At 33.5% G+C, this 26095-nt stretch overlaps 1 protein-coding gene across 6 annotated transcripts in view; it reads left to right on the top strand.

Annotated features, from left to right (window-relative positions):
• The window catches only part of LOC108334153 (protein PHYLLO, chloroplastic), a 30084-nt gene extending 5018 nt beyond the window's left edge, over positions 1-25066 (top strand). For 4 of the 6 annotated variants that reach the window (XM_017569818.2, XM_017569820.2, XM_052870723.1 and 1 more), the window contains 22 exons: positions 634-693; positions 829-897; positions 3532-3636; positions 3707-3901; positions 4397-4495; positions 5197-5763; positions 5900-6124; positions 6394-6696; positions 10260-10327; positions 12364-12522; positions 14183-14308; positions 14391-14522; positions 14622-14739; positions 16887-17042; positions 17348-17590; positions 17703-17870; positions 18001-18144; positions 18973-19434; positions 19620-19913; positions 19997-20154; positions 20260-20367; positions 24540-25066. In XM_017569818.2, coding sequence (XP_017425307.1) covers positions 634-693; positions 829-897; positions 3532-3636; positions 3707-3901; positions 4397-4495; positions 5197-5763; positions 5900-6124; positions 6394-6696; positions 10260-10327; positions 12364-12522; positions 14183-14308; positions 14391-14522; positions 14622-14739; positions 16887-17042; positions 17348-17590; positions 17703-17870; positions 18001-18144; positions 18973-19434; positions 19620-19913; positions 19997-20154; positions 20260-20367; positions 24540-24786 — 4206 coding nt within the window. In that variant the 3' untranslated portion in view covers positions 24787-25066. Of the gene's footprint in view, positions 1-633; positions 694-828; positions 898-3531; positions 3637-3706; positions 3902-4396; positions 4496-5196; positions 5764-5899; positions 6125-6393; positions 6697-10259; positions 10328-12363; positions 12523-14182; positions 14309-14390; positions 14523-14621; positions 14740-16886; positions 17043-17347; positions 17591-17702; positions 17871-18000; positions 18145-18972; positions 19435-19610; positions 19914-19996; positions 20155-20259; positions 20368-24539 lie in introns of those variants that run through there. The other 2 variants (XM_052870722.1, XM_017569819.2) reach the window with 2 other exon arrangements.
• The last annotated feature ends 1029 nt before the right edge of the window (positions 25067-26095 follow it).

The raw sequence follows: 26095 nt of genomic DNA, 5'->3' as shown, positions 1-26095 counted from the left end.
GGACCAAATTTATGTATCCATGCATCAGGCAGTCTAATTCTAACTCAAATATAATCCTAACAATACTAACCCTTTTTTGAACTTTAATAAGAAATGTCAAAAGGGATCAAATTAGTTAAAAAAACTCTGTTCCTCTACATTAGAGTTGGCTATCCTACACATACATTTTTCTGTGATAGATTTGTTTCCCTTTGGTCCTTTATTAGGTTTTCAGGTTCAGTTAGCCAACCCTCTGTTTTGTTCTTGTCATCTATAGATGGGCGATTCATGTTAGGTGTAACTAATTTCAATTACAATATTCAGTTGTAATACAGTAAATCTTTTGGTTTGATTCAGTTGCATGTCTTTCTCTGAAATTTAACACGGTATCTGGAGCTGAGTGTGAAACTTAATGAGGTTTGAGTTAGTTTGATGTCTTTCTCTGAAATTCAACAGTCTGGATATTCTTCCTTTTGTTCATTTTTGAAATTTAAAGTTGTTTTTGGTTTATATTGTTGAGTGTTTACGAGCTCATTTTTTTTTTCTGTTAATTAATGCAATGCTCATTCCAATATTTTTTAAGGCAAAAAATATTTCCTGATCTATCAAAAACTTGCTCCAAGTTGTTTATTTGTGATCTGCATGAATTGCCAGGTCTACATGAATACTATTGCACAGGGAGGAAGAGAATGTTTAAGTGACATCACGGAACTGGTATTCTATTTTTCCAGTGCATTTTTCATTTTTTCTGTTATTAATATTAAATTTAGTTATTTTCCTCCATTAGTGTATGTTTCTTCACTCTTATGCATAATTGCACAATTCCAATTTCATTCACTTCTATTGCAGAGAGAGTCTCCATCTTGCAGTCAATTTTGTTTAAGGCTATCAGCAACCCTTGCTCTTTCAAACAATATGGTATATTGTAATTTCATTGCAAATATATAATGCTTTATCTCTTATCCAGATATAGTCATATTAGGCTAGAGTATAAAGGCCAAGTAAGTGAGGGAAAACCAATCAATTTATTGCATACAAAAAATAGAAAATAAAAAAATGGGGTTAGCAAAACCTTGTCATAAATAAGATGTAAATTGGATATTTGGATCTTATCTTTATTCAAGCTATTCTTCCTAACTGTTCCAACAAACTTTGATAGCCCTCCTCTTCATTTTTGAACAAATGTTCCGGGCATTCACTAATCTTCCCTTTTTAAGGGTAATTGACTATGCTTAAAAAGAAAAAAAACAATGATTGTAAAATAAGGAAACAAATATCCAATGTTGTGAAAACCTACTTGGTTATCAACCCAGTTGAGGCACTAGCTCAATGGGTCAGTGGTCAAACTAGGTGGGTCACTAATTGAATTGATTGACCTTGATATATATTAAAAACAAATTATATCATCATAATAAAATAACTAATTATTCCAAATAATAACAAAAATACATATTTCAAATGACTAGCAGGCTCATGTATTTATAGGCCTAATGGGCTCATTATTGTAATAGAGAAGAAATGTATTATTCTTTCTAAATTTGAGATGGTATTAGAGCTCCCAATCTTTGGGAGTCTTCATCTTGTCTATCAATCCTAAAATGCAGCCTTCATTGCTGCACCCCCTTAAATAAAATTGCGTCCTTCATTACTACTTTGATCGCTATTTCAGCCTTTATTGCTGCATAATCCACCTAAATGACTAAGATCATGAATTTTGGGATGGAAACCGGGGACAAATCCCTATCCCTTTTTATCACTAGGTGAATTGGGTTGTCCTACTGAAAGACAAATTTGAGGTTAGTTATGCTTTTAAATAGTTTGTTGCAATGATTTAGATTCAATGTGGAGTAAATATTAAGAGAATTAGGTCTGATAATGTCAAAGACTACTTTAATTTTGGGTTCAACTCTTTCGCCAAAAGAGGGGATAATCCATGAGTCTTCATGTGTTGACACATCTCAACCGAATGAAATTGCTAAAGGAAAAAGTGAGCACTTACTAGAACAAATTTGAACACTACCTTTTCAATCTCATGTTCCTAAGAAATTTTGGGGGGAAGGCCTTCGTACAGGTTCTTATTTCATCAAGAGATTACACTCTAAAATCTTAGGATCAAAGAGTACCATGGAAGTCGTATCGTTCTACCCATATATAGACCTTGACAATAAACTCCAACCTAGAATATTTGGGTGTATATCCTTTGTGCATATTCATAGTAATGGAAGGGGAAAATTGGATCCTAGGGTTGTCGAGTTTGTTTTTTTAGGATACTTAACTACAAAAACAAATATAAATGCTACCACCCACTTTTAAGAAGTGGACTTTAAGCCTAACTTAACTCCACAAAACTGGTTTAAAGTTCACTTCATTACATGATATTAGAGCCAAGAGTCTGAGCCTATCTTAGCGAGATTGTTGTTTGTTAAGCCTATCATGCCACTTGCTATCGAACCGCTCATTAATGTCTAGTCCCACGTTTGAGATATATATACTTCAGCGTGAGGGGGGGGGGGGGGGGGGGGGGGGGGGGGGGGGGGTGTTGGAGATCTCACATCGACTAGAAGTAAGGTCAATTCATAGTATATAAAAGGGTGCAAACCTTACATTACAAATCGGTTTTGTAGGATTGAGTTGGATTTAAAGTCCACTTCTTAACATCCACCATTTAGAAATTCTTTGTCAATAGATGTCACCTTCAATTACCACTTCCAGCAGCCTCATCTTCAGGTGGAGAATATAAGAGAGGAAGATGAGCCTCTCAAGCTTCCTAATTTGGACTTGCACTTGAACTTCCTGGACCTACATGTATTGTACCTAAACCTCCTGAACCTGCTACTAAAACTCTCCTTAATGAGCGTGGAAAATTTGGAAAAAATCTGATTTATTCAACGAGAGAAAAGATCATTTGGAAAAAATCTGATTTATTCAACGAGAGAAAAGATCATTCTAGGATCTCTGCATGTCCAAGAATCCAACCTACTACCATTACATGAGGTAAATATTTTTAATTCTATAAATTCTTATAATTCTAATGAGTTTGTCTATGAAAATTCAGAAGCACAGGTGGACCAAAACCTAGACCTTCCCATTGCCCTTAGAAAGGGAACTAGAACATGCACCCAACAGACCCAACAACCACTTTACCCTCTATCAAATTTCCCATTCTCTGAAAAATCTCCCCTACATACAAAACCTTTTCACAAACCTAAACTCTATAACTACATCTTCTACATCTGAAACATTATCTGGTTGGAAATGGAAACAAGCCATGGATGTGGAAATGGAGGCATTAAACAAGAACAAGACCTAGGAACAAATTAGTTTTTTGGGACTTGATGAAACAAACACCTTAGTTTTGTTGGGAAATTTGATTCCTTTTCGATAGAAAAAAAATAAGAATTATTCATTATCCAAGTTATTTCTTGCTCTGTAATGCTATTGAAGATTTATTTGTTTTTCTACTCTGTGGTGCATTGAGGATTTATTTAATAATGCTAGAATGAGTAAATTTGTCTGAAATTTGTCCTTGCTATGCTTCTCTCGCATTATCAGTTGGATCATGCCAATGAATCATCGCACTCACTGAAAGAAAGTGCCAACATTAATGCTGTTTGGGCATCACTTATTGTTGAAGAGTGCACAAGACTTGGTTTGATGGTGAGATGATCTGATAAATTGTTATAAATGTGCCAATATTAACACAATTATGATTTAGTCTTTCTTTTAGTATTTCTGTATTGCTCCTGGATCTAGATCTTCCCCTCTTGCTGTTGCTGCTGCAAGTCACAAATTAGTCACTTGTATTTCATGCTTCGATGAGCGTTCACTTGCATTTCATGCTGTTGGATATGGAAGAGGATCTCACATTCCAGCAGTAGTCATAACATCATCAGGCACAGCAGTTTCTAACCTTCTTCCAGCTGTAAGTTTCATTAGTATTGCTTGTTTGACGTGGTTTTCCTCATAGTCATGAATTATGTTGAATGTATAATGATTTATTAGTTATATACCTGTGTTTTGGTTTGTTTTTATTCTTTATGTGTTCGCCAATACATGCGGTATTGGAACTTATTGATATGAAATAACTTCCGGATTTTCAGGTGTAAGAACTAGACAGAAATGGTGGGTTCTAACACTGATGATTTTATTTTAATAATATAATAATATTAAGCCAATATTTTAGGATACATGATCCCTAAATAATATATATTTAAGTTTCCCTATTTAAGATATGATTAATATTAGACACTTGTGTTTCTTCCATCAATCTGGCAGGTTTTTTATACCTAATTTATTTTTTACTGTTCTTTACTGAACTTGAGTTGTAGTTTTCTTTCTCTAGAGGGATATGTTAATCAAGTTTGTTATTACACAAGTAATATTTTTTATCTAATTAGGTGACTGACAAAATTTGCAGGTTGTGGAGGCAAGTCAAGATTTTGTGCCTCTTATTTTACTTACTGCAGATCGACCTCCAGAGCTTTTGGATTGTGGGGCAAACCAAGCAATTGATCAGGTTAAAGCCATTATATTCTTAAATATCATGGCCATTGATATTCCTGAATATGGTTCTTGGAATTTCTGATAATTGAGAGAAAGTGTTTTCTTTACAAGTGAAAGAAAAAAAATTACATACACTGAATAATTGATGTCATCAGCTTTATGTATCTGAGCTAGTAGTTAACTAACCTCTGGCAAACTGACTAGTTTCACGTTTATCAGGGGACAAATCAATGTGGTTCCTCTTCTTGCTAATCAGAATCCACCTTGACTTTGCTGGAGGGGGGTGGGGGGTGGTGTGATTGTTGTATTAAGTTTGTTATAAAAGTTATTATAGCTGTTTTATCAGTTGCATTTTTACGGCTATGTTTATTTTCTTTCTCTATATAAGAGAACCCATGTTTTTGTTCAATAGTACCAGTTCTATTTGTGTTTCTCTTTTCTTCTCTCTCTCTCTCTCTAGAATGCAAATAATTCTTTCAACATTCACAGAGCAACAACCTCACCAGCATTTTTGTTAAAAGGGACTATTTCGGTATATTTTTTAATATTATAATTCACTACTATATCTACTGCATTTATTTGGAAAGCCTATAGTGATTTTAAATGAAAATATAGGTAGTTTCCATTGCAAGTGATTAGCTGTTCTAAATGAAGGAATATTTATATTCATGTTTTCCTTGGTTACTCAGTCTACACATTGAATTTCTGTATCAGGTGAACCATTTTGGTTCTTTTGTGAGATTTTTCTTTAATCTCCCGGCACCCACAGATCAAATTCCTGCAAAGATGGTGCTCACAACTCTTGATTCTGCTGTACATAGGTCAACATCTTCACCATGTGGTCCAGTACATATCAACTGCCCTTTTAGAGAGCCTTTAGAAAGCAGTCCCTGTAAATGGTTGTCTAGCTGTTTGACAGGGCTAGATTTCTGGATGAGTAATGCTGAACCATTTACCAAGTATATTCATATGCGATTGTCTCATACTAGTACAAATGCACCTGGTGAAATGTCTGAAGTCTTGGATCTGATTCAAAAATCCAAGAATAGTCTTCTACTATTTGGTGCAATCCACACAGAAGATGAGATGTGGGCTGCTCTGCTTTTGGCTAAACACCTTCACTGGCCTGTTGTAGCAGATATCTTGTCAGGGTTGCGGTTGAGAACTCTTTTAAGTTCTTTTCCTGATATTGAAAGAAATTTTATATTTGTTGATAATCTTGATCAAGCTCTTCTCTCAGATACTGTCAAGGGCTGGTTAGACGTTGATGTGGTTATTCAGGTATTACCACTTTTTACAAAAGTTTTCCAATTCCCCTTCTATTTCCTTCTAAAATTTTCATTTTCCTTTTTTAAGTTATTATATGATATTTTTGCCTTTTTCACTTTTTCCCATCCTCCTTTTTTATTTGGAGCAGATAGGAAGCAGGCTAACAAGCAAACGAGTCTGCCAAATTCTTGAGGATCGGGCTCCTTTTTCATATATTATGGTTGACAAACATCCTCAACGGCATGATCCATCACATATTATAACTCATCGTATACAAACTTCAATTTTTGAATTTGTGGGCTGCTTACTTAAGGCTTCAGTTACAAATACTAGGAGCATGTGGGGCATTTCCCTACAACTGTTGAGTAAAATGGTATTAATTCTAATATTGAAAAGTTACTTCTTGTTATGGTAATGTTGGCTATGTTTTCTTTTACATCTTAATCTGATGTATTCCTGAGGTATCTTATCTAGCAGTTTGAAATCGGTTGAAAGCATTTCCACTATTGACAATGTTCTCCATTAAAATTTTTAGAATGGTATTGGACAAGTAAACTTTAAGAGGTTTCTGTTTGTGACTGACAATAATTCCTTGATATTGGATACAGCTTAGTCATTTTCTCATAACATTTTAATTTGTAGGTTGAATGGGAGATAAAATTTCAAATTAATGCAGAATGCTCCCTTACTGAACCTTATGTTGCACATGTGATGTCAGATGCTCTTTCCTCCGAGTCTGCCCTATTTCTTGGTAACAGTATGCCTATTCGGGATGCAAATTTATATGGACGCAGTTGGTCTATATGCAATCAAAGTGTTTCATCACTAATGTTAAACTCAGACCTACCAATTAACTTGATGAGGGTGGCTGCTAACAGGGGTGCTAGTGGTATCGATGGGTTACTTAGCACAGCCATTGGTTTTGCTGCAGGATGCAACAAAAAGGTAGCTGTTTATATTTTCAGAAATACCCTCGTTGATATATTAAAACAGGATGTTTTAATAAATAGCGTTTCTTGTTTGACGTAATTTTGAGCTCAATGTATGTTCATTGCTGCTGTACTGTTTTCCTATATGAGAACCATGAACAAAGGATTGATATTCAGGGTTGTGCTGGTAGTTTTAGAGGGCGGGGTACCTTGTTTGTAAGAGTTGCTCTTTAATATTGTTGGAAATTGATATATCTGAATGCTCTTTATTTATAACAAAAAGGAAACTTGAACTATGTAAGGAAATACAAAATTATTTTTGATAACAATCATACTCATTATATTCTCATCACCTCTATTTGTAACAATCTCTAAAATCGGGAAATAAAAATATGATGAAATGAATTGGAAGATTCTTGATATATTTTCTCCTAATCAATGTCAAAATAGTGAGGATATTTTCATCCCAATAATCTATTATTTACAACATTCCCCTCAAGTTGGTAAATAAATATATATCATTACCAATATGTCTATCCTAGAATCTTCTTTGAGGAAGCCCCTTAGTGTAATTGTCTGCTATCTAAAGTTTTGTAGGGACATGAATTATAACTACAAGAACTCTGTCATAATCTTTGACAATCTCCCTGCCAATTTCAATATATTTGCACTTATAATTTTGTATTGGATTATAGGAAATGTACATGGCTGACTTGTTATCACAATATATGCCAACTTGGAAAGGATTAAGCTGGATGAGAGAAAAGATCTTATTGAAATTGAATAAATAGCATATACATAGACAACTCTCTCCCTAAAGTAATGATTACAAAAAAGGATCTCTAGTATATCACAACGCCACACTTGTAATGATTACAATTAACTTAATATATTTTCTCCTAACTCAACAGTTTGTTTTGCCAGCTGTCCCTTTTAGGCAATTCTATTCTTGTTTTTGGTCTGTTCGATTTCTCAAGGGTAGCTACCATAAATGATCCTTTTGTATTTTGCTGTGAACAGTACAGAAATAATAAAATAAATTTCTCTATATTCCACTTTTTTCTTCTCTCTAAGATGGTTTCTAGAGCCATCTTTCCTCTTGGCAACCTTCAATTTCTTTTTCAAATGTGGTTCTCACTTTTTGTTGTGGCTACCTCAACTCCCACCGTTTCTGCACCTTACTCCTTTCCCGTTTCCCTTGTTGAGAAACTCTACAACTCCAACTATCTTCCTTGATGTCAACAAGTTGAACCCATTACCAAATCGCACAGGCTTGAATTATTTGTTGCTAACCCTAGGACTTCTCCACGATATCCAGATGATAAGGATCACTATGACCATATGAATACTGCATATGAAGTGTGGGAAGTTCAGGATCAAATGCTTTTTACATTTCTTCAATCAATGTTATCAAAGTTAATTCTCTCTTGCATTATTGGCGACACACTTCTATTAGGTTTGGGGCACAACTAGTGGTCATGGTGATCTTGGCAGAGGCCATGGTAGACACTGCCAATTTTGAATGCAAAATCTATTTGAAGTATGGTCACACTGCCATCATTTCACTGTAGTGAAAATCGAGATTTTACTCATAAAATCGTACGAGCCTATGGTATTGCATAGTATATGTTTCAAATCTCAAGTATGATCATGTCACAACAAAATTGCACCAACAAACAGAATTATGATATTGTTTGGATAGCATATTTTTTTTGTAATGTCCTCTGCACCCCCTGTTCACTTCCTTTGATGAATGGACTTAGTTCAAATAAAACCTAAACCTAATTAAAAGTTAATGCATTAAAAAGTTCACCTTGTTATGTGTGTTCAGCCACAACACCACCCAATTAGAATTTAATGGAATTTAAAATCACCTTTTATTTTGTAGCCGCAACACTTGTTCACTTTCTTGGTTAATCTAGGTTTCAATTAAAACAAAATTCAATCCCAATTAAAAATTAAGGGTGCTTTTTGCTGCACCGTTCACCTTCTTCCCTGATTGAGTTTCAATTAAAATAGAACCAACTCAAAGCACTTATAACTTACAAATATCTTCTCTTTTCATGGAACTTGCATTGGTTAGGTGTCAGTGTATATCTTTTCCCAAATCTAATTAAGTGTAAAATCAAGAAATTCAGCATTGGCATAAATTCACCTAATATCCATATCTTCTTCTCCTTACGAAATTGAAAAACCACAATCACAAACCCAAGTCATTTTAGGGGTGTACATGCGTGCTCGCACACACACTGATAGATTTCTTTAGTCAAGAAATCAATCTCTCATGAAACACAGCTCTTACACATAGTTTACTGGGAAAACGGTATATTATTCTGGTAATCAAAGAATACACTGTACACAACTCAAAACTATCAAGGGAACACTTTCCCTCCACAAGATACAAGGTCTTGTTTGCACAAAGAATTAACAAAAACTATCCTGACACAAGACCTCCCTGCCTTCTATAAAGGCCCCCAACCAACTAACCAACTAACAACTAATTCCTAATTTGTTTCGTTCTATCCTGCACATATTATATCCTATCACCTTATATCCTATATTACACACTGTTACGTTCCTGAGTACGAAACTTAACCAGAACAACCTCTCACACACTCAAAGTAAGCAAAATAATAATGAAAGAATGGAATTGAACTAAAGAATTTCTTTTATTGATGGTAATATCTGAATTAACAAAGGTAAACAATAATTAGGAGCATAACTTCCTTCAATTACTTTGGGAGCATAACCTCCCTCACAAGACGGTAGCCGCCTGTCAACAACTCAATAATAAAAAACATACCTTTAACCCTAAACTCTCCCTTTATTTATATTAATTATTTCCTAAATAAAATATTTTCCTAGAATAAAATATTTCCCTATAATAAAATATGAATATTGTTCTAAATAAAATATTTCCCTAAGATATATTTTTATTTACTATAATTATTTCTAAATATTTCCCGCCTATCTTAACTAGAACAGTTAGGATAGTCACTCTTCAACCGATTGGGTCCAGCTCCCGTTCAGCTTTATTTCCCCTTGTCTCCTACCGTTCGGCCCCCTTCTATCCTATTACCCAATATCCTATCACACACACACACATATATGTAGAAATTAAAATCTAATATTTGTGTTAAGATCCCATGATTTACGATTTTGTGAACCCTTCACGATCTTAACCACAATCTCAACTTTAACTACTTTGCATAATTTTATTCTAAAGGGCTGATGCATTATTATCCCCGAGTCTCTTCTTCTATATGATCCTTCAACACTCCAACTTGCACAGTTCAATTCCTCTTAGTCCAACAACAGAACTCCTAAGACCTGGCTGAACCCTAATGTAAAGAATTTCACCCAGAAAAATATGTTTGCTAACACTTATTTTCAAGGTGGTGTTAATTCTACATGGATTTGTGATTCTAGTGCCTCTTTTCATGTCTTTTGTGAGAACTTATCTCTTAAAAACTTCATCTTTCTTTGTTTTGTTTTGTCCATTTATTTTTTATTTCATTAATTTACCATATTTTCCTTTCTGTTGTTAATAGTTTGTTTTAATTTCATAATTTCATTCAGGTGTTGTGTGTAGTTGGAGATATTTCTTTATTGCATGATACCAATGGCTTGGCAATTTTGAACCAGCGGTAGGAAATTATGTACCAAATTTTTCATTTCATACAATATTTATGTATTCTTTTGGTAATGCTTGTTAATAGAGTATTGTTATATATTTTTGCTGTTAGCTATATGGTCATTTTACATAGGGTAATTTCGATCTACATGTTTATTATTTTATATTCAGTTTCCTTGGGTAATTGATACACATGGTTCACTCCAAATCATGTGAGAACAAATTTAGTGGTTATGTGAAAGACTTCGGAAGAAACAAAAACTTGAGAATAATACAAAGGAATTAGAATGAATTTTAGTGAGTGAATTTCCCTCTCCTAGGATCTCATATTTATAACAACAAATACAATGTATGAAAGGGAAGAGAAGAGAATTTGAAAGATATATCTAGGAACTATGTGCAGCACAAAGGACGTAGCACCTTTACAATAAATTCTATTTAAGACTAATGAACAACTTGCAAATATTCTGACTAAGTCTTTAAGAGGGCCTAGGATTCAGTTTATATGTCTGATGATCTATATGCTCCAGCTTAAGGGAGTGTTGAAATGTATTAAGTTTAATATTGTTTTGTGTGTGTGTGAACCCAACTTTAATGGTTGGGATTCTTTTCTGCCTACCATGGTACTCTATATATAGAGTACCAAAACATTGTAATATACACATCAATTAATAAAATGTCTCAGTAGCCCTTTATTCTTGGATTTATCTTTAAGGTGTCATGAAACTTTAACCAATTTATTTTCACACCTCAATGAGCTCAACTTAGTTGTAGCTGCACTAACACACCTTAAAATATCTCAAGAACATTTATGCAACTAAAAAGTTATTTTCAACATGTTTTTGTATCTCATGCTAAATAAACCCAATTATAACAAATCTTAATTAAAATATTGTATGAAAGTACAAAAACCAATTAAGAATCTAATATTAAAGACTAAATTGTGAGTATAAATATGCACTCGTCAAGATCTCTAAGTATACTAGAAACAGCAAGAGGATGACAAACAACTAGAACAATGACTTGATCAGTGAGAGACATAGTAGGAGAAGGATTAGACTTAAAGTACTTGGAAGACTCGGTGAAATTGACGTCATCTAAAATGAAATAGCAGTTAATCAAGGAGGCAAGGATTAATCCTACTTCTAGATACCATGTTGAAATATTTATGGAGCACATATGGTTATGTGTTTATAAACAGGAAAATGTAAAGTAATGGGCCCTAAGCTTGTTATATCTAACAAATTTTGTTGTTAGTTGGATATTAAATGCAATAGTGAAAGTTGTTGGTAAGATATTAAATGTATTACTAGAAGTTGTTAGAATGTTCTAGAGATCTCATGTGATTATTACTTTAGGGTTTGAGTTCTCTATATATAGAAGTTGATGTACTGTTTCAAATGAATCAATTGAATAAAATCTTCTTTCTTTCATATTAATTCTTTCAAGTGGTTTAATAAGAAAATTATGATAAACTGAAAGGAGAACATTTAACAGCCTCAAACTTCTTGATTAAACCATCAATTTTCTTAACTTTGAATACCCACTTAGTTAGTCTATTGGGAAGAAGGAACACGAGTCTAGTTATTACCTTTCAGTAATGCCTCATAGTAGCAGTCCTTCAAAGCTTGCTTAGGATTCCTTGGTTCAGTATGAGTAATCAAGTGATTGGTTCATTTTGTGAGGGAAGTAATTCATCTTAGTAAACCTAGTTCAATGATGTACTTGGTTTGGGGTTTGAATTCACCTCCCCAATCAGCTTTAACAATTTTAAAATAGTGGCTATCTCTCTATTTTTGGAGAGGGTCACTCTGCTTCACTATATGGGTTTAATAATTGTACTGTGGGTTTAATGAATTTTAGGTATTTAGCCTTTTGCATAATGGTATGAACATTTATCTTCAGATCAGAGATAATCTTGCTAGTGTCTATTCTTTAGTCATAAAATTATTTATTATCTATTAAGGTACGTATTGTTCAACAAAGCTATCCTATTTCAACTTTTACTTTCATGAAGCATAGCTAACATTCTGAAAACATGCCAACTAGGAAACTGCGGAAACCGATGACAATTCTTGTGGTTAATAATCACGGAGGAGCAATTTTCAGTAATCTTCCTTTGGCAGATAAAGTTGAAACATCCATAATGCATCAATACTTCTATACCTCTCACAACATTTCAATACGTGAACTATGCATGGCACATGGGTATGATTCTTAACTTTGGGCTTGAATTGTGTGGAAAATGTTTTTTATCATTGATATTTTAATTTTCTTTGTGCCATATAATCTAAGGGTGTGTTTCGGACAACTTCAATAATTAGATTACTTCAATAATCAATTATATGTACAATCAATTATTGTTATAATTAATTATAATCACAGTTTGTTTTTGTTTAGGTAAATGTGCTGAAAAGTGGTTTTAAGATAATTAATTTTCTTGCATGCTAAAAAAACAGGTTTTACTTAAGAAAGATTATATATGAGGCTGTAAGGGATTGGGAAATAATCATAAATTGTACAAAATTCAAATTCATGAAAATAACTTATTTGGTGGAAGATGTTTTGAATTTAGTGGAGTTCAGAGCTAAGGTCACAGAATAAGCTTTCTCCATCTACGATTTGCAAGGGCAACCATTGCTTTGTGTTAAATCTACAGTCTAGTTGTGGGGTTTGATAAGGTCTGAGCTACTTCGTCAGTAATCTTGGCTGGAATACGTGCTTTCTCGAAGTTGGTTGGCACATAACTCTTTGGGATGCTGAACATGCAGTACTGTTGAGGGAAATTGTTGTGAAATACTGCAGAGGTTGATGAGTTTGAGCCCTCACTTTGGTTAGGTAGAAATTAAACGAATTTGAATTCCGGATTGGGTTCTTTTGTGTTGTCTCTCTACTGTGCCTTTAAAATATACTGATTGACACTGATCTTGATCTTTTAAAATACATTAAAAAGAATTATAATATATCAACATCAGTGCATTTTTAATGCTTAGCTGATGACAGCTCCAAAAAACGCAATAGAGAATCTGGAGTGAAATTAAACATGGGGCCATTTGAGTTGGAGAATTCCAATATGCACACCGGTTTTGCTAGATGGTTTGCTAATCTTAGGTGGAAGTGACGTTTTTGGTTTAGAATTCAACTGTTCCCTAGGATCAAACTACACTATTGGAGGTGGGAAGTTATGCTTATTTCTAGAATTGCAGGTTCCTTTTGTTGGGAAGTTATGTTTAATTTTGGAACTTGGGGTGCCTTGAGAGGTGTAATTGGTTTAACTGTCACAATCCCTTTGTAAAAAGCCAAACTTTGTATTTATTGATTGATGCTTCCATCTTGACTTTCCTCATGCAGTGAAAATGTCTGTATTTCCAATGTATTTTTTCAGTGAGACAAATGGATTGTGTGATTAGTTCATCACTCTTGAGATGTTAATGTTTTTTTCTTTTAGAGCAAAGAAGTTATGCAAAAACATCTAATGTATAAAGACAGTTCTTAGTTTGATTGAAATGTGAAAAATTGAATAGTACAATGTGCTGACCCTATGTTGATAGAGGTTCAGTGAAGCCATAAGGTAACTGATATGCCAATATCAACTGATTGAAAGAGACTGGAAGCTGAAATCTAAAGCAAAAAAGGTAAAAGCTTTGCTATATACAGTTGAATAGATTAGTAGGCCTAGAATGCATAGTTGTATGAGCTGGTTCTCTCTTACAGGCAGAAATGTTATAATCTATCTACACACACATATACATACATTAGATATTGTATTTTTGTTGCAGTTAAGCATTTTCTCCAATTGTTTTGATATTCAGTCTCTTCTTTACGGATGCTACATTTTTTGCTAAGGAAAAATATAATACATGTGCAGCATCAAACATTTACATGTGACAACAAAAGAAGAACTTAAGGAAGCTTTGTGTGTAGCTCAACATGAACAAATGGACTGTATGATTGAAATTGAGAGTTCCATTGACGCCAATGCCAGTTTTCACAGGTTTGTATAGGCATTTGGTTATTTAATATTTTGACTTAATGGATTGTCAACTCTTTGCCAACAGCTTCATATCTTGATTCAGCATTTTGAAGAAATTCGCACTCCAAACAGTTCAACGCACCATCAATTATCTCTCATGGGTTTTCAATGAAGGCTCTATACATGATGAGTTTTGTTTATACAAAATTCGTAAAATACAATGTTCTAAATATAGGTGAGTTTTCCCATAACATAAATTCTAATGGCTAATTTATTTTGATATTTCTTTCTATTAATTCTTTTCCTTGGATTGGATGAAATGGTGCTGTGGCAGAATTGCACTTAAAGCTCCACCAACATCAGCATTTGTGGTTGATAGCTGTAAGGAATTCTACAAAGAAGGATTTATTCTATCCTTAGAGCTTGAAGATGGAAGTGTTGGTTATGGTGAGGTTAGTATTGGTTTAATCTTATATCATCTCTTGTAACTTACTTTTTATTGATTTATGCTTTTTAATTTTGTTAGATATATTATAATATTAGATATTTTAGATAGATAATTTATCTCTATCTTTTATCAATTACTTTATTATTATTCTTTATTTATATTTTGGGTTTAGCCCATATTTTATTTATTATAAATACAGTACCCTATGTGTATTTTCTACACAAAGGAAATTAATCCAAAACCTATCTTTCACTATGTTCAACATAGTATCTAGAGCCAAAGGTTTTTTTCAGAAAAAATTTTGTTGCCACTGCAACCGCCACCACCGTCAAAGTTGTTGTCAGTCGCCATCAACGTTGCCGGAGTTCCATTTCAGACGACGACCACACGATTTTGTTGGCCTAACTCAATGTTCTTCTCTTGGACCTTTGGAGATGTCACTCAAATGACACTTATATGTTACAATCAGACTGCTCTTCATATTAGTTCTAATTTTGTCTTTCATGAGAGGTCCAAACACATTGAGATTGATTGTTAGTTCATTCGAGAGAAGATTATATCTGGAGACATCAAGACTAAGTTTGTTAACTCAAGTGAATAGTTAGCAGAAATTTTCACTAAGTTTATACAAAGACCGAAAATTAATTATATTTGTAAGAAACCTGGTACAGGATTTGTATGTACCAGCTTGAGGGGGAGTTTTAGATATCTTAGATTATTAGATATCTTGATATATATATTATCTTTATCTTTTATCTTCAGTTACTTTGTTATTGTTCTTTATTTGTATTTTGGGCTTAGCCCATATTTCATTTATTATAAATATAATACCATATGTGTATTTTATACACAAGGGAGATTAATCCCAAACCTATTTTCCCCTGTGTTCAACAAATTTTATTCGGCTCTTAATTTATGTAATTGATATTTTTTTATCGATTTGATTAGATATAGATAGAATGTATTTACATAGTTAAAGCTCATAGCTTTGCTAAAAGATAGGGATTGTTAGTCTTAGAAAGTGGACTTTTAACCTAATTTAATTCCACAAAGCTGGTTTGCTGGTTTATAAGGTGAGGCAAACACACACTTATATACTATAATTTGATTATATCTATAGTGGATGTAACATCTCCAACACGCCCCCTCACACTAAAGATTAGACATCTCGAGCTGGGACTAGATATTCACAATTCAAACCATGTAGAAATTTGAAGTTCTTCCTCTCTCAAGGGCTTCAACATGTGTGGTGGCTTCTTTTTCGCAGATCTTCAAATTTTGGTACTGATCTAGTTTGATCCACAACCCATTAAAAAATGTCATATTCCAATATAGGGAAATATGTCATATTCCAATATAGGGAGAGAACCATGTTTTTAAACACCCTGCTTTCAATGTCAAAACAACCGGAAAAATACTTTTACAAATAAAAGGTGTTATTTAGGTCATCTTATGTGGAGGACCACAAAATGTTCTGAGATATTTTAGGAAGTTTCAAATTTTATTCCTATTGAATTTTATTAGATGTAACGGGTTTAGACTTATCTCCTTGTATTTCCCTATTTACAAATACATAACCATGCATGCTTTACACAGATTAGGAATTCAAGCTATGCCTCTCTCTTTTATTTTAACAGACTCAAATCAGACTTCCAAGTCCAAGTTTGAATCCTTGAGTTACGTCATTTGGTACAAAACTAACTTGTAAATAACTAAATCAGAAAACCTAAACAGAATGTAACTACATTGAAATGAAACTGAATGCAGTGAATTCTCATTGAATATGAAATCTGTAATACGTTTGTGTATTCTTAACTTGTTGGGACATGGGATGACAAACAATTTATATTTATCTTGGGCTGACCAAGTTCACTTTATATTAAGTTTTGTTGGGTAAGTTACACAGTTATTAAAGTACATTAACATCTACAGTTGCAAGATCTATTAACCATGTGGTTCACTCGTGCCAAGAGTGGGTGTTATCCACAATGGAACCTGATATGTGTTAACGAAATGAGTGGTTTGCGGGTCATCAATCTTCAATTGTTTGAAAACTTTCATTTTGTGGTTATTTTATCTAATTCCTTTGTTCTATTTTCTTAGTTTCTTTTAAACTTTCTTAAACTTCTTCATGTTATTGGCACCAAACAGGTTGCACCTATTGGCATCCACAGGGAAAATCTGGTAGATGCTGAATATCAACTTAGGTTTCTTATCCATGTTATGGAACATGTTGATGTTAGTTGCTTCCTCTCTCTCTTGAGGGGTTCATTTTCACATTGGATATGGCATGAGTTGGGCATCATGGTAAGCTGTCTAATCTGTTATTTAGGCAACAGCTGGAGATATTGTACAAATAAAAACCTCTATTGGAGCTACACCTAAAAGATTAGATGTTTTTGTTGATGAGTTTCTTCAGGTTGTATCAAATTCTTCTCTATCAAAGCAATTTTGTATAAAGAGATTCATTATAGAATAAAGATACACAATAAAATATTTCAATATTGTGCCTTGTAATCTTTCAGCTGCAATGATAGGGGAACTTCTTTAATGACATTAAAATATCAATTTGTTACAAACTGACTTAAGATATTGCTGTTGTTTTGATGCAGCCATCTTTTATTTTTCCAAGTGTAAGATGTGGTTTGGAAATGGCTATCCTCAATGCCATTGCTAATGCAAAAGGCTCCAACATGCTGAACATACTCCATCCCTCAATAAATGAGAACAACAATTGTGAAACGTCGTTAAATGTTCAGATTTGTGCATTAATTGATTCAAATGGATCTCCAACTGAAGTTGCTAATGTTGCCGCCAAACTAATTGAGGAAGGATTTTCTGCAATTAAGCTGAAGGTTATCTAGTATTCATTCTTTAGTTTAAGCTGCTTACACATATTAGCCCTCAACTACGTTTTATATAGACCAACAGTGAAGGACAATGGTTAATAGTGCTCTTGCTATGCAGGTAGCGCGCAGGGGTGATCCAATGCTTGATGCAGCAATAATACAAGAAGTGAGAAAGAAAGTTGGTCGCAAGATTATCATCCGTGCAGATGCTAATCGAAGTTGGACTTATGAAGAAGCTATGAAATTCAGCTCTTTGGTTAAGGATTGTAACCTACAGTATATTGAGGTAGACAAAGAAAATAAGACATTATTTGTAGTTTATGCTTTCACTCTGCGGCTTTTCTTTATATGGTTTCCACCAATTTATTGGTTGGTGCATGTTTGTGTATAACTTGATTGAAATATCCCTTTTACAGGAGCCTGTTCAGGATGAAGATAATATTCTCAAGTTTTGTGAAGAAAGTGGCTTATCTATTGCCCTAGATGAAACCATAGATAACATGCAAGAAAATCCCATGGAAAAGCTAGTGAAGTTTACTCATCCAGCAATAGCTGCTGTCGTAAGTAAATAAGAATTTCTTAAGATAATAAGGGCAGACTAGGTTTACATCATTTAGGTATTGTTATGGTGTCTTCAGAAAATACAAAATATAATTATATTAACAAACTGTAATATTGCTTTTCTGAGAAATTGAGAGCATTTTATCCTATATATTTGATTTCTTTCTTATTCAATATAAATTAACAAAGCAATTCTGCTATGGTGTAGTTGAAAGAGGACTATCTTTTATTATTTCTGCCACACTAACTACGTTTTCCCATCTGTCTATTATTGAGGAAAGTTATCCCTATAACAGAAAATAAGGAAATCATGAGAAATAGGGAAATAAAGAAAGTACAATACCTTTTGGATCTTCAAAGATATTTTATTCTTTACAACGTGTATGTATATACTCTTTACCCTTTTATTCAAACTATAGGATTAGAACAAATGAGTAAAAATGCTTAATTATAAATAGGAAAGATTGAGATTATTATATCAGATTTTGTTATTGAGATATTTTTCATTTTTTCTAGGGTAGAAAACTGTTAATTGAGCAAATTTTTTATTTGGATTTCCTATTTTCCAGCCGTATGTGTAATTCCTTTTGATGATTTTCAACAGAGAAAATAAAATTTTACCGTAAAACAAGCTAGAGTTGTGACATTTTCTTTTCATTTCTATATATATGTTCAATCATTACGACTCCATTTGGATTGGTCTCTTGATTAGATGAAACAGAATATCTGTTTATAAATTCTTATCAGAATTGCAAAATAGTTTATGATCTTGTCAATATAAAATTATCACTCTTTGTTTTATTTAGAATTTTGCAATGAATTTTCAGGTTATTAAACCAAGTGTTGTTGGTGGATTTGAGAATGCGGCATTAATTGCTCAATGGGCCTACCATATGGGGAAGATGGTCGTTGTAAGTGCTGCATTTGAAAGCAGTCTTAGTCTTTCTGCATATACTCAGTTTTCTAGTTATCTTGAAATGCTGAGTTTAGGTACATTCAAAGTGTTAGATAATGTGGCAGCACCTGCTATAGCACATGGTCTTGGAACCTACCGTTGGCTTAAGGAAGATGTAACACCAAATCCTCATTTTATTTGTCGTAATCCAAAAAGTGGTTTTGTTGAAGCGTCTGTGGCAGATGCCAGTCGATTTGTCCGCGATTTTCAAGTCAACAAAAAAGTTGTCTCATATGTTATTGTTGAGGAGGAAGTTCGTCAGTACCAATGTAGAATAGAGCTTAACAATGTATCTTGTTCTTTTGAAGTTCGTGAGACTGGCCTTCAAACAAATGTAAGTATAGAATCCCAATGTTATGATTACTGTAATGAAGAACGTTATGGCTAGATTTTAGATTTAGTCTCCATTACTTTACAAGCAAATCTATTGCATATATGGGTAACATGCTCCATCTTTATTTGTATTTTCATGAAAGTAAAATTTGACTCCCTTATATAGATATGATTTAGCAAATGTAGGATAACGTGCTGGTATTTCTTCATGGATTTCTTGGAACTGGTGAAGACTGGATTAATATCATGAAGACCTTTTCTGGATCAGCAAAGTGCATTTCTGTTGACCTTCCTGGTCATGGAAAATCAATACTACATGGCTTAGAGGGTGTTGGTGATGAACCATCGCTGTCATTGGAGACAGTTGCTGATATATTGCATGAATTAATTCACCACATAGCTCCAGGAAAGGTTACACTAGTCGGGTACTCAATGGGCGCAAGGATTGCATTGTTTATGGCTCTCAAATTTGGCACCAAGGTATAATGGTTATATTCAATGTCTTTACTTCATTTTGATGTTTTCATGACCGTTGGTAAACACTTTGAGCATATACCATGCAGATAAAGGGTGCCATATTAATATCTGGAAGCCCTGGATTAAATGATAAATTATCAAGAAAAATTCGTGCGGCTAAAGATGATTCTAGAGCATCCACAGTCATTACACATGGCTTACAACTTTTTGTCAGTTCCTGGTATGCTGGAGAGTTGTGGAAAAGGTAACCTGTCTGTTCTAATCTTTAGACTATGCGGGATTTATGTTAATGCTATTATGATGTAATCCCTCTATTAGTGTCTCAGCCTACTTTTGTATCATCAAACAGCTTACGAAGTCATCCCCATTCCAGTCGAATTATTGCTAGTCGCTTGCAGCATGATGACGTGCAGAGTCTTTCACAGGTGCTGTCTGGATTAAGCATAGGAAGGCATCTGTAAGCAAATTAAGCTTAACTATTTTTTTTTTCATTCCTTTGCTTCATTTATTTCTATTAGTGTCTTCTTCCCCATCCAGTTGAATATCTATAGGATGTTTGGAGCAACTAAACCATATTCATAGACCAAGGTCTTAAGTTTTTTTAAATTTTGCACAGAAATTAATAAAAACATGAATATGTTGTATGCATAGTTTATACATACATGACCACCATTCAAAATGTACCCACCATGCAAAAAGTACCCTCCATTCAGATATGATGGAGTTAATAAAAAAACATAACATATCATCAATGCAGGCAGAAAACAAATGCAGTTGAAACAAAATAAAGGGCTATTAGGGGAGTGTGGAGTACGTGTTAAAAAGGAACACCATTACACATGAACAGAACAAAACAGAGCATAAGGAGCCGTGTGTGAATGCATGAACACACGGTTGGCTGAAAACAAAGCCAGAAAATTGTGGTCAGTAGTTGAAAATAAAGCACAAGTAATACAAAACCTTCTTGAACTACACACCTCATTTTCTTCACTCGGGGTATCTCCATTTGGACTTCCTCTTCTAGGTCTCTATGTTTAAATATCAAACTACTGCAGGTTCCATCCAAAGTAAGCGGCTAGGGAGAAGGTGATTCATTCTGTACTCATTTTTTGCTACACAAGGACAAAATTTCTCCTCATAGCCAACCCGTAGGTTTATGAGTGTCATTTTGCCACTAGTCTTGCCTTGAATAAGTTACATTTTGTGGTGTATAGCGATCTACATTCTACAACTATTTTGTCTGGGTTTATCAACAACCTTTCAAATTGAATTCCTTTCTAATGCCTCCGTTGCTTACCTCGATGCTTGAACCCAATTTCTGTCTTTTTATAACTTCCTGAACTGATGCAGGTGCTTTGAACACATCAGTGGTTGCAATTAGTGAGCCAACCCAACCGGACTCACTTATTAATTCGGCTCGGCCCACCACGGGTTGGTGGGTTAAACGGGTTGGCTTAGTGACTCACTTAAGGGTGTTGCTCCCTCCACCACCACACCTTTTTCCCTCCACCTCCCCTTTACTATTTTGTCCCTCAGTAAAATTTTATTTTTAGAGTTATTATTTTTTAATTTTACTCATTCACAACCTATTTCACTGATAACCTATTCTAGTCCCGTACATGAGTAAAATACTTTTCTTTCATTTTAACATTATATTTCTTCCTCTCTTTCTTTCGTCGTTGTGAGATACTACAAGTTGCAAAGGTTGGTGGTGGTGGAAAGAATTATCAAGCAGTCTCTCTCTCGTGGTGCAGTATCGCTCTCGTGGTGCAGTATCACTCTCGTGGTGCAGTATCGCTCTCGTGGTGCAGTATCGCTCTCGTGGTGCAGTATCGCTCTCGTGGTGCAGTGCGTGGAGTAGTGCAATGTGTGTCGTGCTTCCTCGTATTCGAATAAACCTTGAAATAAAACCCTAAAATAAAAAACGTAACCTTTAAACGGAGGTGACATCCTTCAACAGATGTCAACGTCCTTCAACGGATGTCAACGTCCTTCAACGGATGTCAACATCCTTCAACGGATGTCAACATCCGTTTAAGGAAAAACGGATGTCGACATCCGTTTTACCTTAAACGGATGTTGACATCCGTTGAAGATGTCACCTCCGTTTAAAGGTTACTTTTTTTATTTTAGAGTTTGTTTTATTAGGGGACATCCATTGAAGGATGTCACCTCCGTTGATGTGTACTTTCTCACGCTGGTTGATGCTCTGGACGCTCCTTGATCTTCCTCCACACCACGGCGGCGATGCTCCTTCACACCACGGCGGCAATGGAAGCTTTCAAACCAAAAAAAAACTGGGAAGAAAAAGGAATGGAAGTGTGGGAGGTGGGGAGGTGAAATGAAAATGGGGAAAGGGGAAGAGAGTTTCGTGAGTGGGTGCTGGAAAAGTAAAATTAGGGTTTCAAATTATTTAAAATAGGATAAAAGTAAAAATCTTTTTAACTTAAGGATATAATTGTATTTAAAATAATGTGGGGAGGTGGAGGAAATATAGGGTGGTATTAATGGAGCATTTACATAGCTTAGATTTGAACTTGTGATATATTGCAAAATGTAAAATAACTTGAATATTATTTACATGACTCAAATAACTTGAATAAAGTATTTAATTTATTAGATAAATAATATAAAAATATTATTAAATACTTAAAATATAAAAGAAAAGTTATTTGTTAAAGATTTGTAATTTATTTAGTTATTTCGTTATTATAAAGTTAGTATATAATAATAATAATAATATATTATTATTTACTATTAATATTAGTATGTTTATTATTTTGTATTTGCATTTAACTTTTAAGTTTATAAAGTGGAAGTGGTAGAAGCACTAATATTGAAGTTTCTCTGAATTTTATATTTTGCAATATATCACAAGTTCAAATCTGAGCCATATGAATGCTCCATTAATGCAGAGAGAGAAAGATTATTGAGGATAGTGGGGAGGTGTAGGGTATTTTTGGAATAAAAGAAAATAGTGAGTAGGTGTAGAGTATTTTTGGAATAAAAGAAAACAGTGGAGAGGTGCAGGAGCACTTGGCGTGGTGGAGGGAGCAACACCCTTCTTTTTTTCAATTAAAAAAAATAACGAAAATTTTCTAATTCAAATCTAGATAAAGGGGAAAGGTCTTAAATTATATGTATGATCAACTAAACATAAGATTTCATTCACACAAAGATATCACAAAATCTTATCAACAAAACTTTTAGTAGCTTCATAGCGATTCAAATTTGTTTTTTCATAAAAATTGAGTTACTAAGTATAGAAAAATAATTTCACACAAGCCTTTGTTTCAATATTTTCTAAAATGAATAACCCAACAAAAAGTACTTATTAGAAAAATTAGGTCGGTTGGTGAGCCAACCTGACTCACCACGGGTTCAACCTGGTTGAGCCAGGTTTTTGGTGAGCTAAGTTCAAAATTGGCTCATATCGAAATTTTAAAAAAATTTTCAACCCAACTTGACTCGAACCCATGGTGGACCAGGTTGGCTCATGTGTTCTAACCCATTTTGACAGTAAGACCTAGCGACACCAAGGGTGAAAACACTTATACCCCTTTATATTTGAGGGGTAAATGTTGAAATATGGGTGTAAATTTGCACATTTAGTGTACAATAAATAAAGATTGATTGGATTATAAATATAGATTTTTTTTGTAAGAAATCCCTATAATTAAGGAATTAGGAGTTTATTTGGTAGATTTGGTCCAGATTTAGAGTCTTTAAGTCTGGAGATTTATTTCCCTTTATTAAGATTTCGTTTTTCTTTTAAATACCAATGTATTCTTTTTTTTAGAACAAGAAAATTAATTCCATAATTATTGCTTAGTGCCTACAGTTTTTTCATATTGTATTATAGTCATTAAGAGCTTATCCTAATCAAGTTCTTTGAGGCCATTAGTCACCACTATCGGACTTTTTTTTTTAGATCACCCACAAATATCTAATCATATCCTCAAGATGTTTATTCCTTAGTGTGAGGAAGTTTGTTGAGATCCAACATCGACTACGAATAAGGCTGAATTATAGTATATAAATGGAATGCAATTCCTCAACTTACAAGTTGGTTTGTGAGGTTGAGTTAGACATAAATCCATTTACTAAGATGGTATTAGAGCCTTTTTTTTAAATTAAGGGATTGGAATTAAGAGTTTATTTGGTAAATTTGTTCCAGATTTAGAGTATTTATGTCTGGAGATTTATTTTCTTTAATTTAGGAAATTTATTTCCTTTTATCAGGATTTCATTTTTCCTTTATATACCAATGTATTGTTTTTTTTAAATCATGAATAGTAGTTCCATAATTATTGCTGAGTGCCTACACTTTTTTTCATCACTGAAAACTAACAGCCTACACCGTTATCAAACTAACAAATGTAACTATTTCTGGCTATAACACAGTTATCAAACGGGGATAGATGTAACTAGTCACAATTATAACAGAAGCTTATTATACTATAGCAAAATGAAAAATCATCTATTTTAGGGATTGAATATATGTATGGTTGTGAGATAAAGCCAATTATATGAACCGTTAATTTGTATTATCTGCATCACTTAATTTATATATTTGAATGATACACTGTCATCATTTAACTTAAAATTTCTCGTTACCTGAGAGAGCAGGTCAATGTGGGAAGATTTGCCAAATTGTAGAGTACCTCTTCTTATCATTCATGGAGAAAAGGATACAAAATTTAGAAATATTGCTCAGAAAATGATGAAAATGTTGTGCTCTGGCTTGGGGAGTAAGCATGAAAATGGGAATGCTATACATGAGGTTGTTGAGATTCCCAACTGTGGCCATGCTGCTCATTTGGAGAATCCTCTTGCTATCATTGCTGCCATAGCACGGTACCTGACTAGACTATGAAAGCTGTGTTCTCCAATTAGAGGATCAAAGTGGTAGCGAAGGATCAGGGAGAATGATGGAAGGGTTGGGATATTGTATGTTTTTGCCAAATAGAATTTCCCTTGTTTCCTGTATTTTCTTTTGATTTCTCTAATGACAAAGGGCAACCTCTCTTTCAAAGGAACTTTATCTCCATTGTTTCTTCTCTAAAACTCGACACCTTTATTATGGATATTGTTCATTTGGCTTACATGTGTTGGACTTGACTCTTCTGAAATAAACAAAGTTAACTAACACATTATCTGCTACGTACATTTATATGACATATCAATTATTGATTGAGATTATTTATATGACATATCAATTGTTTACTTTAGATTATTTAGATCTGTTATAAAAGTGTTGATTTTTCTTAGAACATAGCTGAACATGGATGGCTTAGACGAGTCAGATTCCTTTTTGTTACGTGTTCTCTTGTCACTACTTACATAGTGATATCTACATAATTTGAGACAGATTATTTTTGAAGATTCTACCTTTTTGTTAAATATAAATTTTGTTATTATATGTATATTACTGTCTACATGTTCAAATTGAAATTAAATAATTGTATTTTAAACTAAAAGAGTTACTATTGGTTAATGATATTTTAGTTCCTGATTTTTTTCTAAAATTTAGCTTCCAACTTTTCAAATTCTGGCTTGCTGAAATTATAATTAAATTCGTAGGAGTAACTTTGGATTAATTAGTTCTATCCATATTTAATTTATGTTGACTTATAGTGGACAATCGACTTTTTTTAATTTGATTGAATCATCAAATTTGGTATTGTTATCAGGAAATTCAATTTAATTTAACTCTCCAGTTTTACTTTTTATTTGTGTTTTTTTTTTCTTTTTTTTTCTTTAAGATTCAATTAATGTTTGTGTGTGTTTTGTTTAATTAATAATTGGTTTGCGCAAATTACAATATTTTTCACAAATATGGTACCACACATAATCTTGCTCATTTACCTTTTCTTTTTAATTTTGCATTTCAAATTAGTGTCTTAGCTTTATATTTGTACGTGTTTGGTGTATGACTAGAACAAATCCAAGTGATTTGTATCGATTTGTATGACTAGAACATGCATACAATAGGCTAGTTAGAAAGTCTAGGCTTACAAGTCTGCATCATTATTACAGTAATTAGTACATTTTCAATCATATTTAAAACACTTATTCTTGACTTTCTTACATTTTAGTGGAGTTTAAATCTATTATTTTAACTAGAATTTATCTAAATGGGATTAATTGAGCTTCAACTAAAATCACGGATTAAAATTTGGTAG

The sequence above is a fragment of the Vigna angularis genome, chromosome 11 (assembly GCF_016808095.1).
Source record: "Vigna angularis cultivar LongXiaoDou No.4 chromosome 11, ASM1680809v1, whole genome shotgun sequence".
In the NCBI taxonomy this organism is placed as follows: Eukaryota; Viridiplantae; Streptophyta; class Magnoliopsida; order Fabales; family Fabaceae; genus Vigna; species Vigna angularis.
The sequence above is the reverse complement of the archived record's forward strand: the minus strand, read 5'-3'. Positions and strand labels throughout refer to the sequence as shown.